This window comes from Astatotilapia calliptera, chromosome 6, assembly GCF_900246225.1.
Source record: "Astatotilapia calliptera chromosome 6, fAstCal1.2, whole genome shotgun sequence".
Taxonomy (NCBI): domain Eukaryota; kingdom Metazoa; phylum Chordata; class Actinopteri; order Cichliformes; family Cichlidae; genus Astatotilapia; species Astatotilapia calliptera.
This window is the reverse complement of record NC_039307.1, coordinates 3,663,883-3,676,565: the sequence shown is the minus strand read 5'-3', so window position 1 is coordinate 3,676,565 and position 12,683 is coordinate 3,663,883. Positions and strand designations below refer to the sequence as shown.

Below are 12,683 nucleotides of genomic sequence, written 5' to 3'. Positions count from 1 at the left end.
CAGTCCAGGGTAGCATCTGCTTTAATCTGGTTCAGTTCAAACTGGAAGTTTAGCAGATCATGTGCAGCCAATGTTTAATAAAATGGAATAAGCTGATAAACACACCAGAATAAGATGAAAGACACCACATGAATTAAAATTAATGAATAATGATTCAAGTTAAATTCCAGGTTTTTGTTTGATTAGTTGTGATTTTTAGATAATCTTCTAATTTAAAACATTTGAAAGGTACTTTATAGATGACAAAAAGTCAAAAGCTTTTTGTGTTTTATTATAAATCACTGCTTGCAGCCTACCTGGAGTACCTTCAGGACTCACCACAGGATCACAGCTCACACTGTGGCAAGCATTTAAATTGAGGTTTGATCGCTACTGTGCATCAAATGTTTGACCTTTGTATTGAAATCTGTGTTGTAAGATTCAACCTTTGCTTTTCCAGTTAACTGCTTCAGAGAAGTGTAAACAGGTTAAAAATGTGTCATTTTTATTTCAACTTGTAAATCTGGTGAAAAACATCTTGATTAATCCTGGATTTGTGAGTGAAATGCTCATATGCACTGTTTGTGACATGCCAGGGTCCAAAGTGGCGCAGTGATAAACAATGCTCCCTCACAAGAGGAAGGATCTGGGTTTGAATCTGCCAGTAGTCTGGCAATTTTGCAGCGGAGGTATGTTCAAAGTCATGTTTTATTTATCGCTCCGGCTCGAGACCGAGCTAATTTAGCAACTGAAATGACTGAGTAGGGCAATTTGAAAGTAAACTAAGAAAACACCCCAGAAATTCTCATCATTGGTCCAGACAACATGGAGGAAGATCGCAGAGAAGGTTGATGTGACAGGCTGAGACAGAGACAGATGATCCCTAAAGAGACCAGGCAGGAAGAGGAAGAAGAGGGCGACGATGACAACACGACAAGCATTTTTGAGAAACATGTAAATAAGGTCACCCGATCCCTGGTACTACCACCTGAGGGTCGGTATAATCCACACTGAGTTTTAGCACTCAGCTTTTCCTCTTGGACAGATTATTGTAAAGCTCTTTTACAAGTTATTAATCAAAAATCGATCAATAGACTTCAAATCACTCAAAATGCAGCAGTAAGACTTTTTTCAGGAACTAATGAAAGTGTCTAAAAATATTGCACAGATTTTACTGACTCTACACTGGCTGTTCATTAGTTTTACAATTGTTTCCAAGATTTTGCTTCTTACTCTTAAAGCTCTTTGTGGCCTTGTTCCAGAATACACTGGAACCTTGTGCCAACCAGTGCATGGCCCGAGATCCTCAGGCAGGAACCAGTTAACTGCTCCCACCTCACACTTAAAGACAAAAGTAAATTCAATTCAATTTAATTCAACTTTAATTTTATAGCGTGAAATCAAATCTATCGCCACAAGGTGCGTTTGTAAGGTAAGGACCCGATGATAATAAAGAGAAAACCCAAACAATCAGACGACCTCCCGTGGTGACATACTTGGCGACAGTGGGAAGGAAAAACTCCCCTTTAAAAGAAAGAAACCTGTTAAATCCTCTGCCACAATTCATTTGGTTCGACGGAAAGAAAACTGGACAAAAGATGAAAATCAACAGGGAGCTAGTTCCACAGAAGGGCCCTGTGGCCCCTCCCTGAGCCTGGTTCTGTTGGAGGTTTCTTCCTGTTAAAAGTGAGTTTTTCCTTCCCACTGTCGTCAAAGTGCTTGCTCATAGGGGGTCATATGATTGTTGGATTTTTCTCTGTATGTATTATTGTAGGGGCTACCTTACAATATCAAGCGCCTTGAGGCGACTGTTGTTGTGATTTGGTGCTGTGTAAATAAAATTGAATTGAACTGAACTGAGAAAGGACCCAAGTGCAGGCACTGACAAATGACGTATTGCGAGTGAGCTTTAATTACAGTGGGGAAAACGAAACAAACAAAAGCTGAACATGGCAGCAACTAAACTGAAACAAAACCTAAACTGGGTGAAACTAAAGTGATACAAAGGAACAAAAGCCTGGGACTAGAAACTCGGGACATGAAACATAACAACCTGAGACATGGAGCCTGGAGCACAGAGAAATGCAACAGGTAATGCACAGAGAGGAAGACACAGGGCTTAAATACACAGGCAGGACAATGAGAGGATGGTGAACAGGTGGGAACACAGCTGGGACAAATCAGACATAATAAGACAAAGGAAGCAAAGCAGAATACACTAACATAAGACAAGGACTATCAAAGTAAAACAGGAAGCATGAGACATTCGCAGAGACGCAGACTCAGAGACACGGACTAGACACTGAGACATGACTGACATGATGCACTGTGGAACACAGGGAAGACACAGTGAGCGAAACTAGGAGATAGAACAACAAATATAGTATAAACACAAACCCAGCCATGAATAACAAATAATCAAGGAATATAACTTAATCAAACACAAAACACTGGGTCACAGACTCAATGCCATGACAAACTGTAGTTGCTTCCTTCAAGCTTTAAAGACTGAGTCACATCCTATCTACAGCTTTCAACTCAAATCAATTTACTTTTATTTATATAGCGCTAAATCACAACAACAGTTGCCTCAAGGTGTTTTATATTTCAAGGTAAAGACCCTGCAATAATACAAAGAAAACAGAGAAAACCCCAAAATTCATGTGACCCCCTATGAGCAAGCGTTTTGGCAGCAGTGGGGAGGAAAAACTCCCTTTTAAGAAACCTCCAGCAGAACTACGCTAAGGGAGGGGAGGGGTGGGTCATCTGCTGCAACCAGTTTTAAGCCTCATCTTAAAAGTAGAGATAGTGTCTCTCTCCTGAATCCAAAGTCTTATACTGTTTTCTTTGCCTTGGACAGATATTCTAAAAATTATTCAAAAAGGGGTTTTAATATGAAATCTTTATGATTTCATGTTAATCTTTATGAATATGAGATCTTTATGCCATAATTCAGAGTTCTTCAGAGTTCACTATCACAGAGACAGTATGTGAGCTTTAAACATCCTTCAAAGCATTAAGTTTGCCTGTCTGTTCTGTTATCAAACCACATACTTGAGGATATCTCTGAATCTTGCTCTAAGTCTTACAGCAATGGTTCACTGCACAACATCACAATGTAGTGGTTAAAAGTGGATAATTACAAATAAAATCAGACCACAAAACTTTCCATTACCCTAGCCACATCAAAGATCCAGTTCCTGGAATAAACTACAAAGAGCAGGAGAAAAATTCTCTGTAGGAAACATTTTCATTATTAAAAATATCAGAGCACATACAAACATATGGCTAACCCCACCCAGTCACTCGAAGGTCAAGTATTGACTAATGCAAACAGCAATTCTAAGAATAGCTAGTGAGTGTCTAACCAGGGGCTGGAGTCTCTGGTATCAGCTGGAAGTGATACCAGAGACTCGGTGCAATAGACTCAATACTTGAAATGTGCAATTCACTTGTATTTTTATTTTTATTCCTATTTATTCTATTTATCCCCTTCGTATATTTTATTTATATTGTCTCTGTATTTATATATATGTGTGTGTGCATAACTCTGTAACTTCTGTCGGTGCTGTGCTTTTTTGGAAATCGAATTTCCCAGAGGAACCCACCCGAGGGATTAATAAAGTTCTATCTTATCTTATCTCTTAAGTTTTTATTTCACCCCATGACTGTGAGTCATTGCGCTGCAGAAATGATAACTAAAAGAGAAAAGGACATAAAAAGACCTTGGAGTCATCCTAGTGCATCATAAACAGACAGATGGTCAGGAAACTCGTCAGGTGGAGGTATAAAAGGAAGAGACAGGTATTTCATCCACTGTCCTTTAGGGGTTAACATTCGACAGCAGGCGGGAGGTGTGTGAGGGAGGTAGAGGTGGTGCTGATGGTGGTGGTGGTGGTGGTGGTGTGTGTGGTGTGTGGTGTGTGTGTGTGTGTGTGTGTGTGTGTGTGTGTGTGTGTGTGTGTGTGTGTGTGTGGGGGGGGGGGGGTCTGTGTCACTCTGCATCAATACATAAGTGAAAGCGCCGACGCGGCACAAAGTCAGGCAGGTTGGCTCACAGGAGCGGGAACTGGCCTGAGTGCGATAAAAGGGGAGCTGGAAAAGCATTGCAGCAGGATGAAAACAGGAAGTCTTTTATTCTGAACTCAACAGCTTTGCCTCAAACACTGAAACATCTTTATTGGCTGGTGATGATTATCCCATATTAGCGCCTGTCATCTGGTAAAAACTACCAATGGTACACAAACAAAACCATGTCTTTTGCCCACTGTGGCCGATTACTTTGGACATACAATACATGCAATAGGTTTATGCAATATGAAATCATACCTAATGCTAATTAATAATCAGAAAATTGTATTGATTGAGGAAGAGGAGCACTGGAGCTTCCAGGAAAATTAAAGCCAAATACAGCTGACCTGGCCTGGATGGCAGCCGCTCTGGACTTCATGCTGTCAGACTCTAAAGCCAGCTGAGCATTCTCCATCAGTAGTTTACCGACCTGACAAAGCAAAAAACAAAAAAACAAATAAGATGTGATTAGATTTGGAGGTCAAGGCAAAATCTAACCGGTGATTCTATACATACAGTTTCCATGTTCTGGTGGCATGATCAAAGCTACAGCTCTCTAAGAAACAAATCATGAGATGAAAGTCACAAAACTTGGAAAAAGTGGGAGAGCAAGTCGCGGCAGTGGTTAGCACCGCTGACTTTTAGGAAGAAGGTTCTGGGTTTGAATCTCGTGATCTCTGGACTCTTTTGTGTGGAGTCTGGTTATTTTCCACATTATAAGGCGCACTTAAAATCCTAATTTTCTCAAAAATCGACAGTGCGTATTATAATCCGGTGCGCCTGATGTATGAATTCTGGTTGTGCTTACTGACCTTTTATGTGGTACACGGCGCTCAAAATCTGTCAACAATGTTTTAGTAGGACTTTTGTGAGCTATGAAGCCGCACTGCTTGATAGATTTTCTGAGCCTCACGGCTACTGTAGTCAGGAGCCTCGCGGAGTAATCTGGGTCCTAAACTCCTTCTACTTCTGTCCCAAGGTCAAACGAACACTGCGGCATCACTGGGAGTTAAAAACTGTCTAAATTATTTCATCTTTAATAAAATGATCAGCGTTACTGCTTTACTGGATGTAACAATTAAGTTTAACATCCAGGCATCCATGAAAACAGAATTTATTAAATTTAACGGAGTCAGAAGTTAGCAGGAAGTTAGCTCGCTAGTTTCCACCTACAGCTCTTCTATCATTTTCAACATAAATGAAGACAAAAAACTAAACAGCAGTGACTTTTTTAGGGTTGCTGAAGTTGGGCTAGCTGGTATGTAATGATGCGCTACGTGATCGCTAGCTACACAGCTATGTTAGCATAACAAACTGGAGGACGAATGCTAACCTTTTTTCCACTCTGTAAAAGTTAACGTGAGGGTTCCCGTTGGTTACGAACAAATGCAGTTGCATGGCAGAATGCTGTAAACGGACCAAACTTCAGGCAGGAGAACAACTGAGATAATCCATCCACAATAAGAGGTTAGTCATTAATATACTGCAGCAACATGGGAATAGAGCAGCTGCGAGAGAATTCAACATTAATGAATCAATGGTATGGAAGTACGGAGCCCTGCAAGGGACATGGGAGAGAAAAAAATTACGATGAACTTTTGCGAGATCTCGCAAAACTAACTCGGGATCTCGCAAAAGACAGATATCTCCGAAAATGTCAGAGCACTTTTGCAAATATGTGATGTCTGGAATTCAACTTTTGCGAGATCCCGAGTTACCGAGTTACCTTTGCGAGATCTCGCAAAAGTTCATCTTAATTTTTTTTTCTCCCATGTCCCTTGTGGGGCTCCGTATGGAAGTGGAGGAAGCAAGAAGAATGAGTTGAGTAAAATTTGACTCATCTGACTGTTTTGTTTCGCTTAATGCGCCTTATAATCCGGCCTGCCTGATGGTCCGGTATTCTCCTAAACCCTGTGTGGGCTTACAAGTACTCAGGCTTGCTAAACAGTCCAAAAACATGCATGTTAGGTTAAGAGGTGATTCTAAATTGGTCGTACATAAAGAATCTAAATGCATAAAATAAAGTGCAATATGACTTTGTGTGAAAATGTAAATGTGGCTTGTAATCTAAAGCACTTTGAGTGGTCAGTGAGATTAAAAAGGAGCTATAAAAATGCCCAACCCATGCTATAGACGCCTCATGCTTGTAATCCATCCTACTTTGCATGCCAAAATCCCCATATTATCAGACGCACACAGACTCTGAAGAGATACTGTTATGAATTAGGCCTATTCAGAAGAAAACAAAGCATTTGTACATCAAAGGTGATGCGATTGACTCGATTCAGCTCACGCCCTTCCTCTTTGTACTTTTTAAATATAAATTACTCTAATACCTCAAAATATAGCTTGTTGAATATAAACTTGATATATTTAATTTACAGGTAAAGCTAAACTCGATCCTTTGAGTGTTATTGCTCCTCATGTCACTTCTGCACTCAGAAAGCCAATCAGTGGTCCAGTTTGCACATCCTGTTTACATACTGTTCATGGGAGAGTTCATTTAGCATACACCTTCTGCAGGGATTTATATCAAATCCCACAATTTTTTATAATTTCTAATATTATTTTAATACAGCAAAGTAAAGTATAAAACATTGGATCCTTGTATTATATCAAACACAAATAAAAATCTTAACACGCCCTCATTCTCCTTTGTTTTCTTATGAGTACAAAACTTTTGAAAGAAGACACACCCTTGCTGAAAGAAAGCCAAAGATAACATCGACTATTCCACCATTTTTTTTTTTTTTACCATAAGCACCATTACAAGCTTCACTCATTATATGGATAGAACATTACAATCCCAGCTTCAGACTCCCGGTGAGGATGTGAGTCAGGAGACTGACAACATCATGGAGTAATGTCTGCCCCGTCTCCTGTGATGTAACTAAACTGAGCACTTCTTAAGAAGATAAATAGAGAACTAATCCCTAACATTTATATGGAAGCACTCCCTGGATCCTCAGACAATGAAGTTGGCTGAGTTTGTCTGTGGTAGTCATGGGAACATGTGAACAACTAATTAGTGTCTGTCAGTGACACCTACTTATGCACGGTGTAAAGAAAGTGACAGTAAATCCAGGGAGCAGCTCAAAACCATCAGTTGAGTCATGGGAGATCACTGCTGTTAGTCGTCGACTCAGCGCTTCCGCATTCTTTCTGTGGCAGCCATCAATCGTGGGTCTCTGTGGCAGCGTAATGATACGGGCACAAGACATATCTTTCTATATCTGTGGCGAGCCCTCTCACAGTACGCAAAACATCTTCGATTAGTCTCGTTGATACCAAGGCTGTTACAATGATAACTAATGTTAAAGGTAAAAAACTTGGGCGTGTGGTTCGACATGGTGCTCTCTTTCAGGTCTCATGTAACAGAGACAACAAAGTCCACCTTTTATCATTTAAGAAACATAATCAGACAAGTTTTGTCAAGCGACACTGCAGAGGTTCTTGTCCATGCATTTGTGTCTTCGCGTATTTATTATTGTAATGCTCTCCTTTCTGGGCTACCAAAGAAAAGTTTTAGAGGTTTACAGATGGTTCAAAATGCAGCTGCTCGCATTTTAACTAAAACTGGGAAATCTGAGCACATTACCCCTGTACTGAGATCTCTTCATTGGCTACCTTGACAGGTTCAAGCAGATTTTAAGGTCCTGCTGCTCACCTACAAGGCTTCAAATGCACCTTCATACCTCTCTGACCTTGAAGACCCACTTGTTCACCCTGTCCTACATGTCAAAATTCCATGCCTTTTAGTTTTTAAATAATAATAATAATAATAATAATAATAATAATAATAATAATAATAATAATAATAATAATAATAAACTAAGTCTAAAAGCATTTTACCTACCTGAAATGATTATTAGCTAAAAAAAAATGTTATGTATTATGTGAGTACAAGAAAATAATTATTAGAATATAATGTGTTAAATTGGCTTAGATGAGAGGGTCCAGCAATAGATCAGAGGAAGAGGGAAGCATTTGTTTGTGTGTTTTAGTTTGGTTTAGCTGTAGGCTTGAGAGTGTGTGTAATTGTGTAGAGGGAAAGGAATTTATGGAGACTGGGGGTCAGCCTGTCATAAAAGGAGACAGGAAGCTACAGTTGGGGGTTGCTGATGCTGATGCTTGTACCTTTAATAAAAACTCATAATTGTTATAACTTAGAAGCAGGTTTGCAGGAGACTCTCCACATGCTTATCTGTAAATGTAAGACAACAAGAGGCCAATGGCCCAGTGGATGCAGAGTCGGGGTCTCAGTGTTTGTAATATGTTAACTCTGTTTTGTATGTTGTGTAGAGGAATTTAGTGTAGCTTGGGTGAGGCGATTACTTTTATGACCGGCAGGAAGTCATGTACACAGAGACACACACACAGTGCTTTGACTGTTATGACGCACCCACACCTATATGCACACTCACTCACGTGCACTCACACTTACACACAGGTACGCGCACACACACTCACTCACGTGCACGTGCATACACACACAAACACAGAGTTTGCAGCACACCGTGGGGGTTTTATGATGGGGTCACTTCTATAAAGCTGACTGTAACAAACAAAGGAGTGGAAGATTTGCAGAGGGACACCGGCCTTGCGCGCCTCCCCTTCTCTTGCTTAACTGAAGATGAATGAAGATGAATAAAGGTTTTGTGAAAATGACTACTGAGTCCGGTGCCGTCTCTGGATGCCTCGAGGAATAAAAAAGAACTGATTTCGTAACAGTTTCAAAACTAATAAACCAGAAGCTTTATATCTACATGACATACAAGTCTTTAGTATTTGGCTTTTAGTATTGGACAATTGCAATGATTTGTTTTATTACATAATAAAGCAAAATCACATTTAGGAGGGGCCATAGGAGTCCAGTCAATGTGGATTGGGCTCTTGTTGAGGACTGAAACTGGCTTTGGGTAGGTGGAACGTCACCTGTCTGGTGGGGAAGGAGTGTGAGGTAGTTCTAGAGGCAGAGGGATACTGGGTATGGCTAAGTATAGTTAGACTCATCTCAGTGCACAACTTGGAACCAGTTAGTTGGAGCGGTTGGACTGACACTGAGAGGTGGCAGGCAGGGGTGGGTATATTTTTATCCCCTCGGTTCAGTGCCTGTAATTTGCAGTGATTATAAGCTGAACAGCATCTCAATGTACCCAGTAGGGTCCCTGAGTGGAGTCCTGGAAGATGCCCCATCTGCCCTACTCAGGGACCCCTGTGCTCACGAGGGCAATGACATTGTGACCTGGAGTTATGTGACTGGGAGGAACACCATGCTCGCACATAAGGGTGCCCATAAGTGCACAGGGTACCAGGACACCCTAGGCCTCAGGTTGATGATTGGTTTTGTAATCATATCATCAGCTCAGCTGCTTGCTGAGGAGCACTGAAACTGAGAGGAGATCGAACCCCCGCCCCCCAAAAACATGTCGGCTGCAGCCCTGATGCACAACTTTCTCTATTTTGAAGTTAGCGTTACGCTTGTTCAAGTTTTTGTTCCATGCAAACGTCAATAGCATTAAGCAACACTAGCTAACCTTGACTTGTGAGCTACTAACCCCAAAATGCTGTCTCGAGTTGCTCCTGGAAGCGAATTGACTATATTATATTATAACTACCGGTATATTATAACATTGGACTGAGTTTGGCAGATGAAATAAAAAGTAAAAATCTTGCTGTGTGTTTATGAGCTATTTGAAACTGTTAACTACATTCTATAATAACCAAATCATGTTTTATGTGTCAGTGAAATGAGTGCACACACACAGTGACAGCTAACTTTGAATATAGCAGTGCAACAGCAGCAGCCTTCCTTCTTTGGACATGCCTGTTCTCCAGTGACTTCATGTCATATGCCATGACACGATTAATCGACGAGCAGCATTGTCTAGTTGACTAGCTTTTCACTTTAGCCTTTAGTAACTCATCTGATTCCTGTGGCCTGATATTTGTGATAAATTAACTTGTAGTTGTCAAATTATTTTATCAGCCGTGAATGAACTGTTGCCACATTCATGCAGCGTAGCAAAGTTACATCTAGCTTTCACATATTTAATTAAAAATGATCAACAACAGATTAAATTTGCGGTCCTTGTATGCAGTCCTAACAGGAACTTCAGAAATAAAAGGCAGTTCATTTTACAAACTGTGTGATGGTCTTAAAAACAAGGTGCCATTAACCACCTATCCTATCCTTTAACTAAACATGTGTTCGAGGCTGTTCACAGGATGCTGCATCCAGCTGTCATCGACACTACACTACACTGGACAATAGGCTGTGTTTTTACTGCACTCATTGTTTGATTATACACACCCACTCCTCTCCTGTGGCTGCAAGATGGCCTTGAGCTGATTATTATAAAGCCTGAGTAGAAATAATACTGCAGCACCACAATTATGTCAAACAGCTGTGAAATTTACATAACTCTTTATACCATCTGACCTGGGCACGGAGCTCCTTGACGGTCTGTTCCTGTTTGGACCAGTCCTGGGAACGCGCGGTGTTCCTGACCCCCCAGCTGGCTATCTGAGCCTCCAGCCGCTGGTTTTCTTCCTGCAGCCGGTTCACCTGCTCCAAGAAGCTCTTCAAGCGAGCATTCAGGCCCCACATTGTGTGACTGGAGTCCTGCAGCGAGTCCATGGACATCTGAGAGAGAGCGAATGTTTACAGTCACACGCAGTTGCTGAGCCTGTGAAATTTTCATACAGTCAAATGACGCAGCTGGTGGTGCCTGTGATGGCCAAACCTTTCAGGCAGTACGTGACTGACAGGCGCGTGTTCACAAGAGCTTACAACTTTCTCTGCAGTGTGAAACCCACACGCTGCCAAAGGCGTTTACAAGGTAAATGTTTACCTAGTGATACTCACCTGCAGCAACGTGGCCTTCCCTGAATGAAGCACAGTATATGTAAGTCACTCTGTTTGCCCGGTCACACAGTCCACCACTCCTCACAGCTTAGCTGCATTCCTCCACAGCGAGCTGGAGAGCACTTCCCACTGTGTCCCAGGTCATCGGCAGCAGGCCCCCGAGACAGAGCAGACAGGCTGGCCTGCCGGTATCAGCGTTCGCTTGTCTTCAGGGTCAGTCACGGCAGGGACGTTCCTCCCTGTCCCACCTCGGCCCCTCCCAGGCAGCATGTGGTCACCCGCTGGACACTGGACACAGTGCTTGCATCACCAACGCTCTGGGGTCCCTTTGTACTCTCTGATCCAGGATTACTGATCTGCTTTCAAACAGGCAGCAACACAAGCTGCGGAGGGAATGTTCAGGGAGACACAGTGACAGGACCTGAGTGTGTGTGTGTGTTTGTGTGAATGGTCCTGTAATGAGAAGTTACATTCACTGTAATGAATGTGAAGCCCGTGTCCCTGAACACTCTCTCACTCTTTGTGCAGACTTGCTCAATGACAGCCTTGGTTGGATGTGTTTGTGCTGTCTGGGCCAAAGGTTTTCTCTTCCAAATATTATTATGTGGTTTTTTTATATTCCCTTGGTTACAAGGACTGCAGATACGCTTTCTTAACTACTGTTTAAGCAGTTACTTGATGTCATCTGGAGTTTGTAGCTTTCTGTTGCTTTCAGCGGACAGACTCTGCGGCATCATCTTAGACTTCAATAATATCATGGAAATGGCTAATGTGTTATGATAAGAGAGGTATGTTTTTTTAAGGTGGGGTGTGGTTCAAACACTCTCTCCTCTCAATGTTTAAGAGGATAAACCCAGTAAAAACAACTGGGTGGGCCACTGTAACAGCTAGAAAAGAAAAAAAAACTAAAAACAAGGCTCGACGGAGGATTCAAAAGTGCATGTTAGAAGTGGATGGTGGGCGGGTCTAATGTCTGTAAGACAAAATCAAAATCAGCTGAACTCACATGAACTCACAAGCAGAATGACAGAGCTTCACTGCCATGAACAGATCCCTAAAGATCAAACTGAGGTGTTTTTTTCCACCCTGTTGCACATGAATTCATAACTGAAACTTGGCTTGTTTACCTGCGAATCTTTGGGTCAACTCTCTTTAAAGCCACAGCAGCCACCCAGGTTACTGCAGCTTTCAGCACTGCCTTTGGCATCAAAATTCTAAGCATAGTATTAAAGATGAACGTTGCTTTCAGCTCTGAAAAATTAACTTTGAACGTGCCCCGGGGGACAGCAATAAGGGTGACATTTAACTTACTTTAAATAAATAATTTTAAATAAATAAACACTGTAAAATTTGTATATGTACATGCATTCCTACCCCCCCCCCCCCCCCCCCCCCCCCTTGAATGTCTCCCTAATTCTGAGGTCTCAAGGATCACAAGTTTGCAGAGACAGAGCAGGAGATGTAAGAAAAGTGCATGAAATTAAACGACCTTGTGTTTTATTTCTTGGGCTCTATTTTTGGGACTTTTAGAGAAGAGCAGGGTTTTTTCCCTTTTCTGTCACTTACTCGTATCACTTTAAGGTCTGCTACATTAAAAATGGCTCACAAAGATGAATCAATTTTTAAGAAGATGAACGTTTCACTATACCTGGACGCCTTTTTTTGTTTTCAAAGAGCCTTGTTTGCGGATTTGCAAATACTTGAGCTGTCTGGATTTGCTTGCCAGGCAAAACAAGCATGTTTTGCTAAGAGAAAGGATGTGGGG

The 12,683-nt window shown here is 41.6% G+C and overlaps 1 protein-coding gene across 2 annotated transcripts in view; it reads right to left on the bottom strand.

The window, feature by feature from the left end:
* Positions 1 to 12,191, bottom strand: part of krt222 (keratin 222) — a 29,158-nt gene extending 16,967 nt beyond the window's left edge. The window contains exons 1-3 of one of the 2 annotated variants that reach the window (XM_026169738.1): positions 10,919 to 12,191; positions 10,493 to 10,696; positions 4,398 to 4,480 (exon numbers count right to left, since the gene is read on the bottom strand). In XM_026169738.1, the coding sequence (XP_026025523.1) occupies positions 4,398 to 4,480; positions 10,493 to 10,696 (287 nt within the window). In that variant the 5' untranslated portion in view covers positions 10,919 to 12,191. Of the gene's footprint in view, positions 1 to 4,397; positions 4,481 to 5,383; positions 5,502 to 10,492; positions 10,697 to 10,918 lie in introns of those variants that run through there. The other variant, XM_026169739.1, reaches the window with a different exon arrangement.
* Positions 12,192 to 12,683: the final 492 nt, after the last annotated feature.